This window comes from Acinonyx jubatus, chromosome C1 (assembly GCF_027475565.1).
Source record: "Acinonyx jubatus isolate Ajub_Pintada_27869175 chromosome C1, VMU_Ajub_asm_v1.0, whole genome shotgun sequence".
Classification (NCBI taxonomy): domain Eukaryota; kingdom Metazoa; phylum Chordata; class Mammalia; order Carnivora; family Felidae; genus Acinonyx; species Acinonyx jubatus.
In genome coordinates this window covers 209,115,258-209,136,602 of record NC_069381.1, presented here as the reverse complement: position 1 = coordinate 209,136,602, position 21,345 = coordinate 209,115,258, and the positions used below count along the sequence as shown (strand labels likewise).

Below are 21,345 nucleotides of genomic sequence, written 5' to 3'. Positions count from 1 at the left end.
TCACCTTGAACTAAGCGTTCTCTGTCCCAGCAGGCAAGGGCAGGTTTTCCTGACCCGCCTTCGTGGAACCCAGAATTTTTTTTTTTTTCTTCACGGCACTTGTCACGACTAAAATTAACTCTGCGTACATCCTGTTCACCGTGTGAAAGTCCGATGAGGTCAGTAAGTGGTCGGTCTTGCTCTTTGCTCTGTGCCCCGTGTTCCCGTGCCTCACACAGTGTATACTTAAATAACTGTGCAATCAATACATTATTCTTCTTCATGAAGTGTGACTACCAATACGAGAGACTCCATGTACTCAGAGAATGCACTTGTGCACATTAGAAAAAGTGCCCTTTCCTCAATACGCTTTACCCACATCTGTCGGAGCTGACTCCTAAAACCAGGTCCTTTGCTGCCCTCTGAGAGAAGGTCCTCGTAGAAAGTATCCAGCTCTGGGGCACCTGGGTGGCTCAGTCGGTTGGGCGGCCGACTTCGGCTCAGGTCATGATCTCGCGGTCCGTGAGTTCGAGCCCCGCGTCGGGCTGTGTGCTGACAGCTCAGAGCCTGGAGCCTGTTTCGGATTCTATGTCTCCCTCTCTCTGACCCTCCCCCGTTCATGCTCTGTCTCTCTCTGTCTCAAAAATGAATAAACGTTAAAAAATAAAAATAAAACATAAAGAAAGTATCCAGCTCTGAGTATGAATCAGAGCCCTCCTTAGAGGTGGGATCCTTGCTCAGTGCACAACCCACCCAACCATACACAGAGGCCCTGATAACAACAGAAGTGTACCCACTTTACAATTGGCAAAGCACTTTGTTCTGCGTTTTGCCATTTAGCCGTCATGTAAGTATTGTTCAGCCCACTTTACGGATTCAATTAGAGCATAAAAGACTTGCATGAACTAAGATCAACCTAGGTGTTCTAAGTGCAAGTTTTTTGTTCTTTGCACTGAAAAAAAGAAAATACCCCCCGGTGTCTTTAGGAAACAAGAGTAAGAAGCACGAATCTAAGCAGATGCTGAGAGCTGTCTGTCAGCGTCAGCTTCTTCTGTCTCCTTAGCACTTCTGCCCTGGCCGTGCCTTCTGATTTAACACCGGCTGTCTCTGTGTTGTTATCGACATACAGTAGGGAGTCCTGTTGAGGCATTTCTGACAGTATGAAAGGAACTGGGGGGGGGGGGGGTTGGGCGTCCAGCAGGTCTGGATTCCACTGCTAGTCCCAAGTCCCACCTTGTGCCGTGTGGGGATGTCCGGGAATTCCGTCTCCACCTTTGAGCCTGAGTCCCCCATCTATAAAATGGGGATCACCATCATTGCCTTCCTTTTTATAAGTTGTTGTGAAAAGGCCACTACACAGTGTGTGTGTGGCCTTTACTATTGCCTTGATGATGGCTTTTTGTGCAGCCACCCCATCTCCCCACGAACTCTTCGCGTTCAGATCAGGGAGCTCCAGACCTCTCCCCAGGCCATATCTGTCCATGCATGATTTTCACCACGTGCCTTCACCCTGTGTTCTGAAAGGATTCCTAAAGTTCATCTCTCTATGAAGTTTGTTCCCATTCTGCTTTTCTTGCCTCTGTTAGGCTTTCTTTTCGTTTCCTGCACCCTGCTTTCCATTTTCAGGAACTCTCTTTATTAATTGCTTACCTTCATAGCAGGCTCCTCATTGTTTGCTCACGCTTATGAATGGTGATCTAACAGATGTGGGAGAGCGCCAAGGAGGCCTTCCCCTCAGGGTTCCATCCTTAAAAAGCCTGTTGGAGCAGGTGAGACGAAGCTAAATGCAAGATTACCGGAACAGATCAGAAAGCTGTCCCTCCTTAGGCGCAGGGTAGTGGCTTTGGAGCTACCCAGGACAGAAGGTCCTGGCTGACTTGGGAAGCTGCCTGAACCAGGTAAAGGAGGGAGTTCTGCCTGTGCCCGCAACTCTGCACCCTGGCTTGCTGCCCAGAACTCCCAGTGCCGCCCACTGCTCCTGCATCTGCTTGCGAGCCTGTCTGGGACATCTGTTTTGGGACCTATACTTATCATAGGGAATGAGTTCCGTGAGACAGACAACTATGCAAGGTCCCCGATGCCCTGCTAATCCCCCTCGGGGTTTGCGGCAGTGGTCCAAAGTTACCTGTGCCTCTGCCTTGTCTCCCAAGTTAGGAATCCGCCATGGCTGGTCTTCCGTTCAACCTTGACAATAATATGCACTTACATACCCTTGCTAGGAAATTGCACAGCCCAGATCCTAAGCCCCGCCAGTCTGGCTCCTGAGGCTGAGCTGTCATCCCCTGGGCCCTATTTATTTAAGTGGGCAGAGTCCGGAGACAGTGGTGGAGCCAGCCAGTCCACGCAAGAATGCTGGCTGGCTTTTGAAACTAAGTTCTTCCCACCCCCCTCACTCCTATTCAGCCCCTGCCCCTCCAAGACTGGACATCCTTCAGCGTTCCGTCCAAGGGAGCCATCCGGTCACTTCTCAGGGATCTTTGCTTTCTCGTCTGCCTCTAGTTCATATCCTTCCAAAGTAACTAACGGTTTCTTCACCGTTAGCATCGATGCCGCTTGTTTCTTTTTCCGGGGAGGCTCTTGCCTTTTCATACATTTCCTTTGGCTCTTGCAATAAGTGTTTGAAGCAAGGGAGAAAGTTGGACTGGCTGTTCTCCTAGTCTCGTTCTGCATGTAACATCCTGTGTAACTCAACACAAGCCATGGGCAGCGCCTTCTCCTCGCCCCCAGAGACGGCTCCTGCAGTCTATCTGGAATGAATTCGCCCACAGTGAGGCTGTGGTAAAAAGCGGCAGGAGTGGCTGGTATTTATTTTAAACTCTTTTCCAACTGCTCCTCTCCTGAATCAATACCCCCACGTCCCTGCTCAACGTTTCACCGTTGCCAAATCTCTCCATGTGCAATTTGCAGATTAGGCTAGAGTTCTTGGCGGTGAGGGGGGGTGGGGTGGGGGTGGGGGGTTCTTTTTTGACTCATGGAGGAAGAAACAGAAAAGCAATAAAATGAAAAAGGACAGCAGAAAATGAAGACTGACACTAATCTCTCGGTGCTGAGCACCTCACTTACCCCGCCTTGGTGTAAATCAGGTGATAAGATTATAAACAAAGACCTTTCTTCCAGCTAGCCGAGCACCAGGAAATATTCTGGGCCGGCAACTTCTATCCGGGTAGAGGGATAAACAGGTTGCTTATGGAATAAAGGAGCGGTGGGTGATAGTCAATTAGCTTATGAATTAAAACCCGCCACAGGAGCCCTATCTGCTTTACTGAACATTCTGTTTGATGCAGCGTTGGTGGTGATGGCTTTGTCGATCAGAAACTACTCTGTACACGTGGCTAATCTGCCACTCAAAATGGAGGAAGTGCTGCCAGTTAACCAGAGGCTGTTCCCCAATGCCATTTACGTGATTATTGTTACTATTACTGTCCTTAGAGTTCGGGGCAAGGGGAAGGCCGGAAAGAGAGAAAACGAAGACTGAGCGAAACTATACTCTTCTACTTTCCCTTCTGCTTCCAGAAAAACCCGAAGACGACCCCGTGGATTTTCACTCACCTAAACTTCCCGTGACCTGTGGTGAAGCTAGAGGGATTTTATATAAGGAGAGACTGAAACGAGGTGGGTTTCCTGATCTTCTGCTCTTTGGAACGCCCGGAGCCACTAGAAGAGAGGAAAATACCCATGCGTCTCCTTGTCCAGGAGATAAACCCTGCAAGCTAGGCTGCAGAGAAGGAAGTGCCTTGTTAACAAGGAATTTTCGCTTTTCCGCGTCGTGGCGAACCCGGCTGCCAGGCCACTCCACCACCGTGGACCCAGTGGCAATACTTGCCGCATGCAGATGTCGCACAAAATGCAAACCCTCTCCCGCTCCCACAGGGTTTAGGGCTTCCTTCAGCCTGAGAGAGGAGGAATCCAGGCTCGCCTGCTATCCTCCCTCCCTGCAGAGAGTCTCTCTGGACCCAGGCAGGCGGAACGACTGCAATTAGGAGTTTGGAGGTTTAGGGTGAATTCACAGAGCATGAGATTGGGTCCAGGAATGGGCCGTCTTTATCCTCCAGGATCCTCAGAGAAGTGCATTCAGAACGAGGAGGGAATTTGGTTCACCCCGAAAGAATTTGAAATTGAAGGAAAACGGGCAACTTCAAGGAAATGGAAACAGAGTGTGCGTTGCAGAGGAAAGACCTTAGAAGAGCTGCTGAAGGTATTATGACAGGGGAAGGATGGGTGATGGGTTTAATTCTTGCAGGACGAGCGCAATTTCAATTACAGAAATGTGAAGAAATTTCCATTAGGATTGACAAAGAGCTCAATTTTTTATAGAGAAAAGTTATGGGTGATAAAATTAGAAAGGTTGGTGCTGACCGTGGAGAACTTTAAATGTGAGCAAAGGGCTGTGAGGTCAGGAGAGACTTAAGAAGCTTAGCCTGGGGGTACTGGGTGGGGTAAACCAGGGGAAGCCAGATTGAGACCCAGATCTCTGAGAGCTTCCCTGCGCCCTCCGCCCAGTAAAGGCCTCCTCCAGACCCAGCTTATCTGGACCCCTGGGTGACGCGTTTCTAGACCATCCTGTCCATGGGCAGTGTCTCCTCTGCACTTCCCTGGCTCACACTCAATCCTCTGAGCCACAAACAAGGCTACTAATCTCTGTGATCCCAGACCCCAACACAAGGCCTCAAAAAACACCCAAAAAGAATATCACTGGGATGAAATCACAAGGATTTTACCTACCAAGGAAGAAAGGGAGAGGAGAATGTGGGTGGGAAAGGAACTGGGAAGGAAGGACTAATGGGTCTTGGGTTTGAGTAACAGGAAAAAAATGAGTTTATCAAGTGACGTTCAGAAGAAGAGCCGATTGGAGGAGGTTGGAGCTAATGGTGTTGCTTTCAGACACCTTGGGTTTGAGACCCGGTAGGACGTCCAGGTATAAATATTCACTAGGAAGTGGGAACTTCGATATGGACGAAAGAAGAGCTTCCCGGATAACCTCGTTCATTGACCCCTTCTCTCTTTCAGAAAGGACTTTTGTTCTGTCCCCCAAGAATAAATGTCAAGAGAAAGGTAAATAGCAGGTGAATTTCTACCACCTTTTCAGTCGCCATGTTGCACACTCTCTGCATCCAAAGGCTCACCTTGGAGTCCTCAAGGTCCCCGGCCCTGGGTCACCTTTACTTTTAGTCATTGCATCTTCACGACAATGGCATTGGCACGCTGGTACATGTATGTACCCCTGTTGTTTTCATAATTTGGGAGGGGGACACAAAAACTCTTTAAAATAAAGATTAGAACAAAAACTGATGATGTACATGTGTTTTAGAAAAAGAACCGGGTGTTTGGATGATGACAAACCAAAGGTGTCAGAAATAGAATGCTCTAGTTTGAGAAGTAAATGTGGTACGGAGATAGACAAAAACAGTATGTGAAAAGAGCAAGGAGACCATCCTTGATTGAACACAAAGAATTCCTCAATTCAACGCACACGCACGCACTCGTTATCAGTGGCCCCAAAATGGAATCGCATTTGAATTGAGCTTTGCCTCTGCATAGCGTCCCTCCAGGTGAAAAGGGCAGGCATCCATTGTCTGTACCAGCTGCTCCTTCTCATCCTTCTTTGCTTGCTTAAATATGTCCTCAAGACACAAATCTCACTCATGAACTTCCCATAAGATATGAACCTTCAACAGAGGCAATGGTGCCTTTCCCACCGTGCCCTGAAGGGCTGGCCTGACCCTTAGCTGGATTCATTGAAAAGACAAGGTGTCCTCCCAATGCTGTTTATTGTATGAAACATCTTTTCCATGCTGATTTGCAATATCTTGATATGTACAGGGAGGCTCCTTGTAATAGCCAAAAATTAGGGAAGAATCCTGCCCATGGACAGGATGGTCTGGAAATGTGTCACCCAGGGGTCCAGATAAGCTGGATCTGGAGGCGACCTTTACTGGGTGGAGGGTGCAGGGAATGCCCTTCAGTCAATGGAAAACCACCCAAGGGTTCTAAAGTCAAGAAAGCTTCTGGACGCTTAAACTGGTAGTAATATATATGGAAGGAGCCCAGTTTTGTTTATGTGACTATGGAGGTCTATGATTGCAAATATCTGAGTGAATTGGATATTTGGGGATAGGATTATAGGGAATATTTGCCTTGCATATTATACATTTATGTACAGGTAGAATTTTCCTAATGACCATTTATTACTTTTGTAAACAGCAAAAAAAAAAAAAAAAAAACCCAAAAAACCAATAAAGATATTTTTAATCCAGAGCTTTAATTAATGGTCCCAATATTCTAGTTGCTGCTCACTCATGATACCACGTGTCCGTACATTATAGCCAGAAGCACACTTGGCCTTACCTTTCAGTCCCACCTAGGAGAAGCCGCGTTGGGGTAACGAGACTAAGTTTAGTTCTGACTACAAATGGGCTAATGCAGGCCCTTTCTTCAGCAACGTTGTCTCATACATCACTGTTAACTCTGCCATATACCCGTTCTCTGTTGGTGTCTATCTTTGTATGTGTGTACCATCAAGAGACCTGATGCTGATACTCCCAACGTGTGTTTTGGGGTTTCCCTGCAGGACGCTGCTTCCATGACCCAAGGCAAAATGAGCACAGGCTGAGTGCTTGTGAGGACCTCCATCTCTAGAAGGGCTCAGGATGCAGACAGAAGTTGTTACTCTAATGGCATACAGGGGGAACTGAGAACAGCTTTTTGCTTTATTTTGGACAGATTCTAGAGCCTTTGACTTAAGGGATTCTCATTCAAAGTGGGTCAATTTGCAAGTAAGCCTAAATGGGCATACGTAAAATCTGTAAATGAGGAATGTGTTACCTTGAATCCAAAGGCCTAAAAGATGTTGGGCAAGAGTTGCGGGCATTGAGAGGGTCAATAATCGTTTCTTGACTGTGTCAGGGACAGAACAGCCTTCAAATGATCAAATGATGCCCAGAAATTTGCTGAGCTGATGGGGCCCTGTGCTGTGTGTGCACAATGGCCTATCCCTCTCTGGGAGCTCCTTTGTGAGTCATTGTATGTTCTGAATGAGTGTGTCAAATGAGAAGGATGTCATCGGGGTAGTGTTAGACTTGCGCTCCTGGGGCAAGTCGGATGCAGTTAAGATCTTGCCTGCAGAGGGTGTGTGTGACGATAAAGCTGTTGAGACACTGCAGGGAGCAAGGAGGGCTGTATCCCCACAGCTGCAAGGCAGCTGAGATGCTGTTGGAATAGGCACAGAACAGAACTTACTGGCCAAATATGGGACAGCAAAACACTTGCCAGGTGGATGGTGCCAGTCATTTCAATAATATTGTGTGTAGGGAACTTAATGGGTGGAGCTCCTTTTGAGTAATTATATCCCACTGAATTTAAGCAAGTTACCCTCTACCCTCGTAGGGAGTTTCCAAAGGTAAACTAGAGGGAAAACAGTTACACCTCACACCTCACTTTAACCATCAAAATTGCTGCCTCCTGGTCATAATACCCACTGCCCTGATATATCCTGTAGTGAACGTGCATGCTCTTACCCGACGACTAACGAAGTAAGATAAAATTAAGCTTTTGACACTTAACAATCAGCCTTACAAAAAGGAGCCCACAGATCGTTCCCCTCTGTTAAGACAGTGAATGGAATCCAGTATAAATTTCAAGGATCAAAACTTATCATACGAGATGCAGGAGTGATTATTTCTACTCTTCCACTATTTGCCCAGTTTGGTCTGTTCTTGAACTTGAAAAGAATGAGCGGTCCCTCATGGTAGATGACTGCAACCTCAGGGCCATGGCCCAGCAGACCCAACACAACTCAAAGAGTAAGCCAGTTAGAAGAACCAGTTAGCGGGGCGCCTGGGTGGCTCAGTCGGTTAGGCGGCCGACTTCGGCTCAGGTCCTGATCTCGCGGTCCGTGAGTTCAAGCCCCGCGTCAGGCTCTGTGCTGACAGCTCAGAGCTGGAGCCTGTTTCAGATTCTGTGTCTCCCTGTCTCTCTGACGCTCCCCTGTTCATGCTCTGTCTCTCTCTGTCTCAAAAATAAATAAACGTTAAAAAAAAATTATTAAAAAAAAAAAAAAAAAGAAGAACCAGTTAGCCAACCAGAGCAAGAGAAGACAGACCCCTGGTCACCAAGACTCCCTGCCTGTTGAGCCGATGTCTTGTGGTTACGTGCAGCGAGGTGGGATCAACTGGGTTCAGATATCGAAAGTGATGATGCAACACTCACACATTTCATACCTAGAGAGTATGAAATGATTTATCACTCACATACTGAGGCTTCCTACGGAGGGCCGGGCAGGTTGCCAAGCTGGTCTGAAAATGCCTGAGTGGCGAGAGGGAATAGCTCCAGGTTTTACCATGGCTATGAGTGGGGCCAAGGTGAGAATTCCCTTGCTGGGGCAGAGCTCGTCTGGTTTGAACTTCTCTCTGAGGCCAGGAGGGGGAGCGCATGAGCTTCCTTATCGACTTGCAGACTTGCCGAGAGGTGGTGAAAGGGGTAAGAGAGAGGGGTGGGACTTGAAGCTGTCAGCAGTGGAGCAGAAAAGCCAGAGTCAGAAGGTGACCGTGCAGTTGTATGTCCTTTCTCTCGTTCGCTGTCATATCATGTGTGTTGGAAACTATCCTACTCCAGAGTCATGTGTGTTGGAAACTATCCTACTCCAGAGCCTAGGGAAGGGGGTGTTTTGTGCTGGCCACAGACTATCCATAACCAATGTGGTTAGACGGGCCGTTGTGGTTCTTAATATAATCGCAAGGTGTCTTCCAGCAATAACCATCAGGAAACTGAAAAAAAAAAATTTTATTACTTTTTATTACTTACAGGACATGGAAATTACAGAGCACACCTGGGGCCATACAGTGAGGTGGCCAAGCGATTGATGGAGAGAGAGAGAGATAGAAGGAGAGAGAGAGAGAGAGAAAGAGCACAGGCGAAGGTGGGGGCCTAGGGCTTTGCAGGCTCACTCTTTATTGGTGAATTTAAAACATAACAGCTGGAATTTAAAGTGTGAGAAGAGAAAGAAAAAAAAAAACAAAAACAAGCAATCCAAATGGTCAGTTCTTGAAATCAACCAAGATCTCTAACACAAAGGAGCCTCTGTGGGGACAGGCAGCCTGGCTCTTTATCTAGTTGTGTGGCTGGCAATGCATTTACTCCAGAAATAAGGAGATAGCTGTCTTTGATGGGGTGCTAGAACAATCCAGGCTTCAGTCAGGCACTTGCATTACAAAAAAAGGAGAAAAGAAAAAAGCTGTCAGGACTCATACCACAGAGGGACTGGGGCTCTGGATGCAACCAAGGTCTCAACTGGGAGGAGGGGGGAGGTCTGGGCTGTGGGAAGCTGGCATCTGCATCCTGGGCCGAGGCAGGTCGGGTGTCCAATCAGAGGGCACTCCAGGGACAAAGAAAGGCAGACTGGTGAGTTCAGGATGGGAAGGGCAGAAAGTTCACCTGAACTTCAAGGTTGGCAGGGAGCTCTCTTTATGGAGTCCTGGGGCCCTCCGAAGTAGAAGAATTTGCTCCGGAAGCCTCCCCAGCTAAGACCGTGATGAATTTCATCCCCAAATCAAAGGGAATTTTTACTCTGACTGAGTGGCTAGTTTTGAGAATGGACAAGACATTTCCATCCCTCCCGCCCTCACCCAGGTCCTTGTGCTTGTGTTGTGGACAGTTGAGGGTAGTGGCAGGATTTCTCTCCTTAGCTGTAACTGATCCCCAGCCTCCTGGATCCTCTGCTCCAGCTCCTGATGGTCTATTTCCTGCCTTTTCACCTCCCAGAGGCACAGACAGAAAGGTGCCTCTTCCTGACGCCTACCTTCAGTGCAGAGAAAACATTCTCCTTGTGTGTAAAGCCCTACTGTCCATCTTGCAGGGTCAGGAGAACAGGGGCTCCTGCCTGTAGGTCTTTATCCAGCAGTAAAGATCACCTGGAGAATTTACTGGATCACATTCTAAGGCCATGAGAAAGATAGTGATTTCTGAGGCCCACAAAACAACCCATTTGTACAGCAGCGATCTGTCTTTGTGTTTCCATCAGGAACTGTTCTGGGTCTGCCCAGCACGCTTGCCTGGGACAGCACACGGTGGACGGGAACAGCTCTGAACCCCGGCACGGGCGGCCCAAATACTAAGTTGTGTTGACTTCGCAGGAAAAAAAAAAAAAAGCATCTTGTCTTCCCAGGCTTGTAAAAAGAGGAAGTTGCCTAAAGCTGTGTTTCCTCAAATGTCATGTACTTCCAAAGCGCCTGGGGTCCTGTTAAAACAGATTCCAATTCAGCGGGTCTGCCTCTCTCACCGCCTCCCAGGTAACGGTGATGCCCTTGGTCCTCAGACCACACTCTGTGCAGAAAGGGCTTAAATGACTTTCCAGTCCCTTCCGGCTCTGACAATGTGCGGTTCAGGGGCAACTTGAGGATTCTTGCCGTCTGCTTTTCTGCGATCGATCGATTGGAAAGGCCAGGCTGGTGCTCCATCGGCGCTCTCTCGGAGCACCGTGGTCAGCTGGAGACATCCACTCTGGAACACACAAGGACGGCGTGTTCCAAGGCCCCTCGGTGTCGGTGTGCTGTGGGTCTCACTGATGCCATCCCTGCTGCATTATCTCCGCTTCCAGGGGGAAACCTCCAAGGAATATGAGGTGTGCTGTAGAGGAGGACCATGGCTCTGCTGTGTCCCTTGTCTGAGAGCCTTTCGTGAGGACTCACATCCCGCCTGCAGAGGCTGAGAGGTTAGCGAGACCCAGCCCCGCCTTCCGCACGCCCACTCTGTCCACTTCTGCTCTGGTCGCCCATCTCCGGGCAGAAAAGCCAGATGTGTAAGCATGGTGGCTCAGGGGTGGTGGCCCAGAACAGCTGGATGGGGCGGCAGCCTATGTTCCATCTGATCTCAGTGTCTGGTATCTGGCTCTCGGAGTCTGCGACCGAGCCTCCTTGACTCCACAATGCCACTGCCCGTGGGAGGTGCCCTTTCCTGGTTTTGCAACCCTGCCTCCTGTCCCAGGGGCTTGGGAATGGGAACCGTCGGGTGTTTGTGATCTGCAACTGTTCAGAAAGGTAGGAAACGTGGCCTGGTCTGTGCATGTTACCATGGGCTCAACAGGCTGTTAGAGGCCTTGGTCCCCAAGGGTTAAGGCCCAGATTCGACCCTTGGGCGCTGCATGCAGGACTCCCAGCAGCTCAGACAGGGAAAGGAGGACCCACCACTCACCCTGACCCTGCCCTCCACGCACGGAGCCCCCTGTTGCCACCCTCGATGGGAGGACGGTCATGGGCTCAGGCCCCACGTGGGAGTCCTGGAGACTCCGGGAGGGTCCCCTGCATCTCCCAGCTGTATCCATCAGCCATGTCTAAAAGGAGAACAATGGCAGCAGTAGGGACAGCGGCTGTTTCCAGGGGCCTTGCCCCCCCCCCCCCCCCCCCCCGCTCACTTCTGCCTGTCCTCCCAGGAGCCCGTGGAGTTGCACCTTCTGCAGGATGGAGTCTTCGGGAAGGCAGCAGTGTTGCAGGAAATCTGAGGTCCTGGAGAGGCTGATACAGCCTGAGGAACAGTTGGTGAGCTGGGTGCAAACTCCACCTTCCCCCTGACAGCGAGAAGTCCAACGGGACGAGGGAGAGGGGAAGGGCGCCCGAGGGAGCTTTTGGCGTCTCTCTTCTGAGGATGGAGATTCGGTGCCTGAACATAGTTCAACGCACACCTCGGTCCTTTGGCAAACGTGGTTGGACGGCTGGCTGGGTCTGCCTGGGCACAGGCCTGGCTTCACTTTCTCTGAGCTGCATTTCACTGTAAAAGGTCTCTTCACATTTTACAGAAATGTGGGTTCCTCCTCTTGAAGGCCTACTGTCACCCACAAAGCTCCTTTTTTGCAGAAACCCCACATAATATAAGTCATGTTTTATGATTCTCGTCCTCCGGGCATCTCTCTTATGTACAACTCTTTCTGGAATTTTGGAGTGTGACTCCTGCAGGCACCCCTGCTTGCAGAGAGCGGGTTTGGCTGCAGACTGTGGAGAGGGACTCCCTGGGTCCCACTCCACCCGCCGCGTCCTGGTTCTGGGACACCGGGCGACTTGCTCCGCCTCCCATGTACCTCAGTTTCATCCTCTTTTAGGTGGAAATGTCTTTCTTACAGACAGCACAGGGTTTAGAGCACCGTCTCAGGGGACTTCGAGTCCAGCTCTACCACTGGTTAGCCTTGAAATCCTGGGTAGGCGGCTGAACTTCTCCATCCCCTGGAAATGGGGGTAATGACAGCTAGAAAATGGGGGTAACGACAGCCCCTGCATCATTGGGTTGTTGTAGGATCATGAGTTAATATCATGGCAGTGCCTAGAACGGTGCCTGGCATAGACACGGCAGATGCTAATATCATTACCACCCTGGACATGAAGGCTTGTTATATTTCAGGATCCAGTTACATTACTGGATCCATTCCAGTAACAATGGCCGTGCTAATATCACCCCTTTGGTGGCTTTGTCCCTGTATTTGCGATTATGGAGACCCCTTTAAGGAAGCCATGTGGTTGGACCTGGTTAAGGAAAGGTTGACTGAGAAAGTGTATACGGTGCCGTGCTTTGTGCGGGACGTGCGCTTGATCTTTCACAACCATAAGATGTTTTACAAGGTAAAGAAGGGCGTCTCCTCTTTCTTCTGCACGTCCTTTCCAATTTTCCCTAATTTCCGGGACAGCAGAACTCTGCAAGAGTTGTACGGACCTTGTCCCAGAGAGAGGTCAAAAAGAGTAGGATTACAGAAGAAAACAGCCTGTAAATTCCAGCGGTGGTGAGGAGGATGTCCGAGGGGATAGCAAGCAGGACAGGGAAGAATCCTTGTAAACAGCACCTGAAAAAAACCTCCATCCTCCGCTTGAGGACAGACAAGAGTCCCACCGAGGACAATCCATTTCATCCTGCCTCCTCGTTCAAACAGAGAGGAAAGGTAGTTAACGGTTACATTGTTCTGCATGCCTCAGAAATACAGAAATCAATGAATGAACTAAACTTGATGAAATAACTTAAACTCCCAGAATGCTCATACTAGGATTGTTCTACTCCTAAATTTCCCAGTGGCCCCAAACATCCAGACTTGTCTCAGCTGGTGGTGGCTTCATCCTTTGTCAGTCGGGAGAGACAACTAGTTGTGCTATTGTGCAAGCCGACGCGTTCTTAACTTTACTTTGCTGAGTTTATCCTGATTTTTCCTATCATTTGTGCAGATATTTCTTGGGAAGTACCTAAGGAAGATTTCTACCTCCACCCGGCCTCCTTCCCCTTCTTCCCATGGCACAAGATGGCCTGTTCCCAAACCACAAACTATAAACTGATGTCTGTGCAGGGAGCTGGAGGGAGAAAGAGTCTACCCAGGGAGCCCCTCCATGCCTGGCCCAGTCTTAGCCTTGGAGAACGGAACGCTCATCTTTCCTTCCGAGAGTGGGGCTGTCAAGAAATGCTTTATCTTTATCATTTTACACCAAGTTCAGACTTTGCTGTGATCAAAATCAGCTCTCCAGCCCTGACCATTTGTCAGTTCCACGTTAGGAACTGGGCAGAGGCTCATCCATTTCAATATTATGGCAGCAACATTTCCCCCCCAAACTACACACACACACACACACACACACACACACACACACACACTGCCTGGCTGATAGGGAAGCACAGCATTCAGGACAGGGAGGGCGGGGCTCCAAAAAATGCAAGCGATTTGATGGTCCTGATTCTTTGTCCTTAGACACCTGTTTGTTTGCTTTTTTTTTTTTTTTTTTTTTTGTCTTTCAGGCTTCTGACTTTGGTCAGATAGGATTGGACTTGGAGGCAGAATTTGAAAAGGACCTCAAAGAGATGTTTATTTTTTGCAAAGCCAATGAAAACAGCTTCCAGACTCTTTGACCGTGTTCTAGAAAAACTAAGGCACCCCAACTTCAGGATCCAGATGATGTGACCCTGGCCGTCTTTAGACAGCCAGTGAGTCTAGAATGTTATTGGCTGCCCTCTTGACTCAAAGTCAGAGCCTTGTCCCATCATCACACCTGTCTTTTCTTTCTACACCTAAAAGTGTGTGTGTGTGTGTGTGTGTGTGTGTATGAAATACACTTCTCATCCCCATATAAGGCCTCTTCTTTCTCAATATTTACATCTCTCTTCTCCCACAGTATATATACTCATTTGTTCAACTAAAACAATACTACAACAATAGCTTCAGAATTTCTACCCTCACATCACTATGAAAAAGAAACTAAACTGAATTCTAAAGTTGTATGCAATTGATTTTTGTATATATATATCTATCTGTGCGTGTGTGTATATATATATATATATATATATATATATATATATATATATATATTTCAATATCATTGCAGAGAGTGTTTTTCAGAATTTTTGTTCCTGTACTTATGAAAGAGGTTGGTCCTCACACTTCTATGTCCTGTCATAATCAGATGTAGGGCTACCCCAGCTGGGTACGATAATCCCTAACATCTTCTACCTTTTTATATGCTCTGGAATAGTTTATAATGTTTTCAAAGAATCAGCTCATAAAATTATATAGCCCATCATTCTTTTGAGAAGTAATATTGACCATGATCTCTGCTTTTTCATGGTCATTCAACTATTCAGGTATTCTCTTGCTTTTGAATCAGGTCCACTTTTATAGTTTTCTATGAAGTCATTCATGCATGAGTTGTTTGTAGTTAGCCTTATTTCTGCCATATCATTTTATTCCTTCTCTTTGGAATACTTCCCCATGATTTTTGTCAACATTTTCTTTGTCTTCACCTTCTACTCTGGAAGGCATCTGTAACAGTTTTTAATTCTCCCAATATTTACCTGCAAGTTTTGTGAATGTATTTTTAACTTATTTTTTAAATGTCAGAGCCAAGGGGCACCTGGGTGGCTCAGTGAGCTGAGCATCTAACTCTTGATTTCTGCTCAGGTCATGATCCTAGGGTGGTGGGATCAAGCCCCATGTTGCACTCTGCACTGACACTGAAGGGCCTGCTTGGGATTCTCTCTCTCTTCCCCCCTCCCCCTACTTCTAAAAATAAATAAATAAATAAACGTAAAAAAATAAAAAATAGGGGTACTTGGGTGGCTCAGTCAGTTGGGCATCTGACTTCAGCTCAGGTCATGATCTCACGGTTCATGAATTCAAGCCCCACATTGGGCTCTGTGTTGACAGCTCGGAGCCTGGAGCCTGCTTTGAGTTCTGTGTCTCCCTCTCTCTCTGCCCCTCCCTTGCTCACTCTCGTGTCTGTCTCTGTCTCTCTGTCTCTCTCTCTCTCAAAAATAGGTAAAAAATAAAATAAATAAAATAAAAAATAAAATAAAATAAAATATCTTTAATGAGCCACACATTTAGGCCAAAGTGTTTTTCACCTTTTGTACCTCTCAGTCCCCTTATTCCAGTCTATTCACTGTTTTACAATGTAGCTCTTTATGATAATTAGTAAATGTTCACTTTTACTCTATATTAATTATTTTAATTTTATTCAATTATATATGTCATTACTTTGTTATTTTTACATTGCATAAATCATTTGTTATGTCAAATATACACCAGAATTGAAAAGCAAACGTTAAAAATGTGTGTAATACAATCACCCATGTTCGTGAGAGCAATATCAATGGTGTGAATTAAAGTCTTTTTTTTGCCGTGACTTTGCCTTGCTTCTTTTTCGGCTCCTTCTTCCCATCAGTGAAGTATATGTTTAACTAACTTTAAAAGAAGGAGCACCTGGGTGGCTCAGTCGGTTGAGCGTCTGACTTCAGCTCAGGTCATGATCTCATGGTTCATGAGTTTGAAATTTAGCATCGAGCTCTGTGCTGACAGCTCAGAGCCAAGAGCCTGCTTCGGATTCTGTGTCTCCTTCTCTCTGCCCACCCCCCTCCACTCACACTCAGTCTCTCTCTCTCTCAAAAATAAGTAAAACTTAAAAAAAATTTTTTTTAAGTAATTTTAAAAGAAGAGTTTCCGGGTGGCATGTTTTCTGAATCTGCACAGCTCTGAATGTCTTCTTTTGTTTTCCTAAATTCACTACTGGGGTACAATATGTATTTTATCACAACTTCTCACCTTCAAAATCGATTTAGACTTTGGCCCACTGTGTCTGGGCATTTTATCCTACAACGGTGAAGCCTGCATTCAGCCAGAATTCCATTTCTTTGTCGGTATGTGGACACATATCCAGTTTTCCCTTTCTCTCTATCGCTATATGTTTTTGACAGGATAGGATTCAATGTAATATTCTTGTCATTGATCTTGCCTAGCACACTGAGCCCTTACAATATACATCCCTGCTTCCTTTTTTTTTAGCAGCTGCATTAAATCTTTCTGATCCTTTTGTTCTGGGCTCTCTTTCAAGAACATCTATTATCCATATGCTAGCTATCCATTCTCTGTCCTCCTTATTTATCATTTTAAAAAAAGAAAAAATAAATCCTGGGAAGCACTCTTCTTCTGGGGTCATTTGTCTAAGCCTTAAACATACTAACTTAAAACAACTGCAAGTCTGTGGTCAATCTTTGTGAACTAATGATTTTTTTTTTATCATTTGAATACTGCTAAGCTCTATCTGTTGACCAAGTAAACTTTTCCTACCACAGTGCTTTTCTTCTCTGAAGACAAAAGTAAAAAGCTTTCTGCAACTACTAAGTTGTCCTGATCTGTGTTTTTGATTTTTTTTTTCACTCTTACTTAGTGCCAGTGAAGAAGTGTTATGGACTAAATTGTGTCCTCCCACCAAATTCTTATGTTGAGGCCCTAACCCCCACTGTGATGTACTTGAACACAGGGCTTGGAAGAGGGTGTTAATGGTTGGATGAGGTCACAAGCGTAGGCTTGAATAAGATTAGTGCCCTTATAAAAAGAGGAAGAGGCCCCAGAGATCATCCTACATGCACAGAAGAAGGGCATGTGAGGAGAGGAGGAAGGAGGAGGCCCCACTCCAAGCCAGGAGCAAAATCTCACCAGGAATGGAGTCCGCTGGCACCTCCATCTGGGACCTCCAACCTCCAGGCCCGTGAGAAATAAATGCCTATTGTCCAAGGTGCCCAGGCTGTGGGGCTGTGTTGTGGCAGCCAGAGCTGACTGATGCAAGCAGTGAGGGCCACCTTCGGAGCCCAATGTCCTCCCCCAAGAGGCACTCTGTGGGGAGTGTGCTGGCGTTCCCATTTCAGCACCTGGTGTCGCAGACTAATAAACAGACAATGAACAGAGATTCCCCAGTGTTTCCACAGCAGTGTGAACTACCATGTGGACTGACTTCACCTATGATCCAGGAAAGGGTGGAGGCAGTTTGAACCCTGACTTCAGAAAAGCTTGTAATGAAATAGAATTCCTTTTATTATGTGGGAAGAGGACAAACATGATCACAAAGACTGCCACTCCTGATGCCATTCTGGGAGGGAAGGGTGGGTCCTAGATATGGTCATCCCTTTGGTACAGATTTCTCTTCCTAGCACATTCTTGGTGCCTCATGACAAAAGATCCCCCCACTCCAGTGGCTTACCAGTGGCCAGGACTGCTGGGTACTAACTGATCTCACATCCAGGGGTGGCTGTGTGGCTCAATTGGTTGGGCTGAGCATCTGACTCTTGACTTTGGCTCAGGTCGTGATCTTGCCGTTCATGGGATCAAGCCCTGTGTTGGGCTGTGTGCTGATAGCCTGGAGCTTGCTTGGGATTCTCTCCCTCTCTCTCTCTCTCTGCCCTTCTCCTACTTATGCGCTCACTCTCTCTCTCTCTCTCTCTCAAAATAAATAAATAAACAAAAAAAGAAAATAAGCAATCTCACATCCATTGTGACCCTCATCCATTCTGGCACAGGCAAGCCGACTCTCTCTCTCTCTCTCTCTCTCTCTCTGTTTCTCTCTCCCCTATCCCAACTCTGGCTTCCTCTATACCAGGAAAAAGAAACCCAACAACACTACAAGAGTCATTTGTTTCTTTCAAATGTTTGTTTCTTTCAAATTTGTTCCTTTCAAAGTTTCAACCACTGTCAGTATAGTTGCCATGACAACCAAGACCCTGTCTCTGGAACCATCTCTCCCTTTGGCTCCCTCTTGTTGCCATACTGCTCCCCTGGTTTTCACTATTTCTACCTGTAACAGTGGGATTTGGTTTGTTCTCCTGCATTCAGCTGTCCCTCATCCTCCCCCCAGTGCCCTTCCCTTGAGTCCCCCCCCCCTCCCCGCCCCAGGCCCACCCTGTGTCAGCACCGATGTCCTTAGACATTAAAAACTCTGGGTTCTCCTGGCTGGTGCATGGTGAGCATGCAGCTCTCGATCTCAGGGTTGTAAGTTCAAGCCCCATGTGGGGTGTAGAGATTATTTAAAAACAAAATCTTGAGGGCCACCTGGGTGTCTCAGTCAGGTAAGCGTCCGACTCTTGGTTTTGGCTCGGGTCATGATCTCACGGTACGTGAGTCTGAACCCCACATTGGGCTCTGTGCTGGTAGCTCAGAGCCTGGTTGGGATTCTCTCTCTCCCTCCCTCTCTCTGCCCCTCCCTTGCTTGCTCTCCCTGTCTTTCAAAATAAATAAATACCCTTAAAAATTTTTTTAAATAAATGAATAATAAAATCCTGAAGCAAACAAAAATTCTTAATGAAACCAGCAGATGCCTGCACACACGTCAATCGCCTCCTCCCGGGGACCCCTTCTAGCTCTGCCCCAGGCTGTTTCTCCCTTCCTGGTGCAGCTCAGTTCCATTCCACACACACACACACACACACACACACCCGCTTCCCCTGGCCAGGGCTTGCTCAGAGCTTAGGTCTTCCCCCGCCCAAGAGTGACAGAGGAACTGTGTCTAAGAATATGTTCCCCCCTCCAGCTGATACCAGAAATCCAACCTCGGAAAACGCATTCTTACGAGCTGGGAAGGCATGGTCTCCCGGTCAAGTACACCTGCTCTCGGGGGACGTAGACTTAATGGGCAATCAGCATCTGGGCTGAGTACCTTTCTCAAGATTCTCTCCGAGCTCCGGGAGAGCCAGGCCCTGCAAACAGGCTCACATCCTGCAGGTGGCTTGGACCTCTGCCTCCAGCTGACCTGGTCGGTCCCGCTGTGAGACTTGACCTCTCTCCTTCCCTCCCCTGAGCCCCGAGGAGCCTGACTGCTTCTTTCCTCCTAAAGATGCTCCCACACCATCCCATAGAGCTCCTCTCCTTCTGAAATTGGGTGTATAGGCTACGGGATTCCAGGCTCTCCCTTCTGCCATCATCCGTGGAAAAAAGAAGAGCACAGACCCTATTCATTTCAACAGCCGTACCATGTGAAGCAACCCATGAGATCATAAAATCCAAGAAGCTACCGTCTTACTCACTCTTCCCCTGGTCTCAAGCAGGCCACTCGCATCTCCAGAGCCATCTAGTAGAGGGAATGCCACTCAAAGAAGACCCTCCCAGCATAGGATTCCTACGGGCAAGGTGCCACCAGGTGTGTCCCTCGGACAAGACCAGAGATGAGATGCATTGGCACTGGGGACAGCTTTGCTCCAGGACCAGCCATTGGCATCTGATTAGAGAGAGAGCCAGGCCACCCTGTGGCACCTACAAATGCCAACACAGCCTGAATTTCACCAGGCAAAGGCCAGAGGGCAGATTTGGCTGTTTCCATATCTGGACCATGCCTGATTTACATGCGTAGCCTGTGCCTGGTAAACCATCTCGGTTTCCAGTTCCTCAGACCTGGACCCTTTGGCCCTAGGTCTGAACTCCTTGGAAAGTTCGGGCAGAGCTGATACAAAGAAGATCATTTCCTATTATCCCAGGACAGGCTCTGAACCCAGTTCTGAGAGTGGCAGGCACTCTGGACTTCTGCGGTGACTGAGGATTTCCTTACTGTAACAAAGGCAAGGTCCCATCTATGCTTTATCACAAACTTAAAACCTCCCGGTGAATGTAGTGTAACAACAAGGTGCATTGGGAACTTGGGCTGGAAAGGGGGCTGTGCAGTTCAGGGGCTGGGGTCTGCGGGGAGGCCCAGCCTGGAGTTGGCCAGCAGCCTCTTCCGGCTGGATTCTGGAATCTTCCATTTGCAAGACTGAAAGGGTCCGTGGACCACCCCTTCAGAATCACCAGGAAGCCTGTTAATATGCAGATTCCAGGGCTCCTGGCCCTGAATGGGAGTCTCTGGGACTGATGCCCAGAAAGTGGCATTTTTAACAAGCTTAACAGGTTTTTGAGGTGACCCTTTTTTTGCCACAATGAAGTCTGACTGACATCCGTTACCCTTTGATAAGACTCAGCTTTTATCTTCTGACACAAGAACAAATGTAGCTAATGCCTTGGAGCCTGCAACTTAATAGCAAGAGCTTCCCCACCCTGCAGGGCGAGTTAGCACACATTTGTGCTTTGCTTGATTTCCTGGTTGTTTTGTTTAGGGGCGTGGGGGTGTTTAGCTTTAACGTTTTCTAGTTTATTTAAGCATTTACTCAAATAGAACCAGCTTCCAGAAACAATAATAAGAAAAGAATGAAGGGAAAACTAAACCAGGAGGAGAAAGCAATGGGTGGTGGGGGGAGGGAGAGGGCTGGGAAGAAAAGCAGCAGGGTGGGTCCCCTGGGGGCGGTGGGGGTGGGAAGAAGATGAGAGAGGAAAGGTTGTCACCTCACAACTGTCAACAGGACTTCAGAGAGAGAGTGGAGACATCTTTGACATGCTTTGCTGCAGGTCAATCTTGAGAGACTGGAGACACCTACATTTGTTATGAAGCTTTGCTTGGATGTTGTCCAGTATCATATTTGAATGTAAAACCACCCCAAGGTGGCTGGCGGGCACCCTCGTTGGATTTGGGCTGTAGACAGTTGCGAAGAACAAGGAATCCAGAATAGTGACAGGTCCAGGGTAGAAATGCTTTGCTACAATGGCTGCAGGGGAAGCAGGAAGTGAAGGCAGGAAGGGCCCTGAGCCGAGGACCAGAGGCCCCAAGGAGGCACTGAAGCATCTTGAAAGAAGCCCCACGGTCACCCAGCATCTAGGGTCCAGGGGAGGTGAAGACAGGAAGTAGGGGAGGCGGGGGAGGGGTGCCCCTAGTACAACTACCCCCTTCCCTCTTAGTGATTCAATGACCAAATTCCCAGTGTCTAGGCTTTTCGGGGAGAGCAGGGGGTGGGATAAGGACTGCTACTTTCAAGGCAGGACGGGCAGAGAGGAAGCATGGGGGTCAGGGGGGTCCACTCTAGGCTCTAACTTCTGTCCTAAAATACCTAAAATCGAAACACACCTTACCCTGAAGACTTGCTTTGCTTCTGACCCCTGCTCCTAATCCCCGGGAAAGATTCAGAGTCCCATTCAGCTGGCAAAGCCCATCAGTGGTCCACGGAGCTGAGGTCCCATTGCTCTGCATGCCTCAGCCCGGACACAGCACAGATGACCAGCTTCCGTCAGGC

The 21,345-nt window shown here is 48.0% G+C and overlaps 1 protein-coding gene and 1 long non-coding RNA gene across 2 annotated transcripts in view; one reads left to right on the top strand and one right to left on the bottom strand.

Moving 5' to 3' along the window:
- Positions 1–15,863, top strand: part of LOC106972312 (sp110 nuclear body protein) — a 30,882-nt gene extending 15,019 nt beyond the window's left edge. The window contains 10 exon segments of the mRNA XM_015069243.3: positions 3,493–3,591; positions 4,032–4,174; positions 4,987–5,031; positions 10,571–10,656; positions 10,658–10,684; positions 11,402–11,507; positions 11,765–11,840; positions 12,442–12,578; positions 13,732–15,078; positions 15,729–15,863. Of these exon segments, the coding sequence (XP_014924729.2) occupies positions 3,493–3,591; positions 4,032–4,174; positions 4,987–5,031; positions 10,571–10,656; positions 10,658–10,684; positions 11,402–11,507; positions 11,765–11,840; positions 12,442–12,578; positions 13,732–13,842 (830 nt within the window). The 3' untranslated portion in view covers positions 13,843–15,078; positions 15,729–15,863.
- The window catches only part of LOC128314143 (uncharacterized), a 46,198-nt gene that overhangs the window by 13,085 nt on the left and 11,768 nt on the right, over positions 1–21,345 (bottom strand). The window lies entirely within an intron of this gene.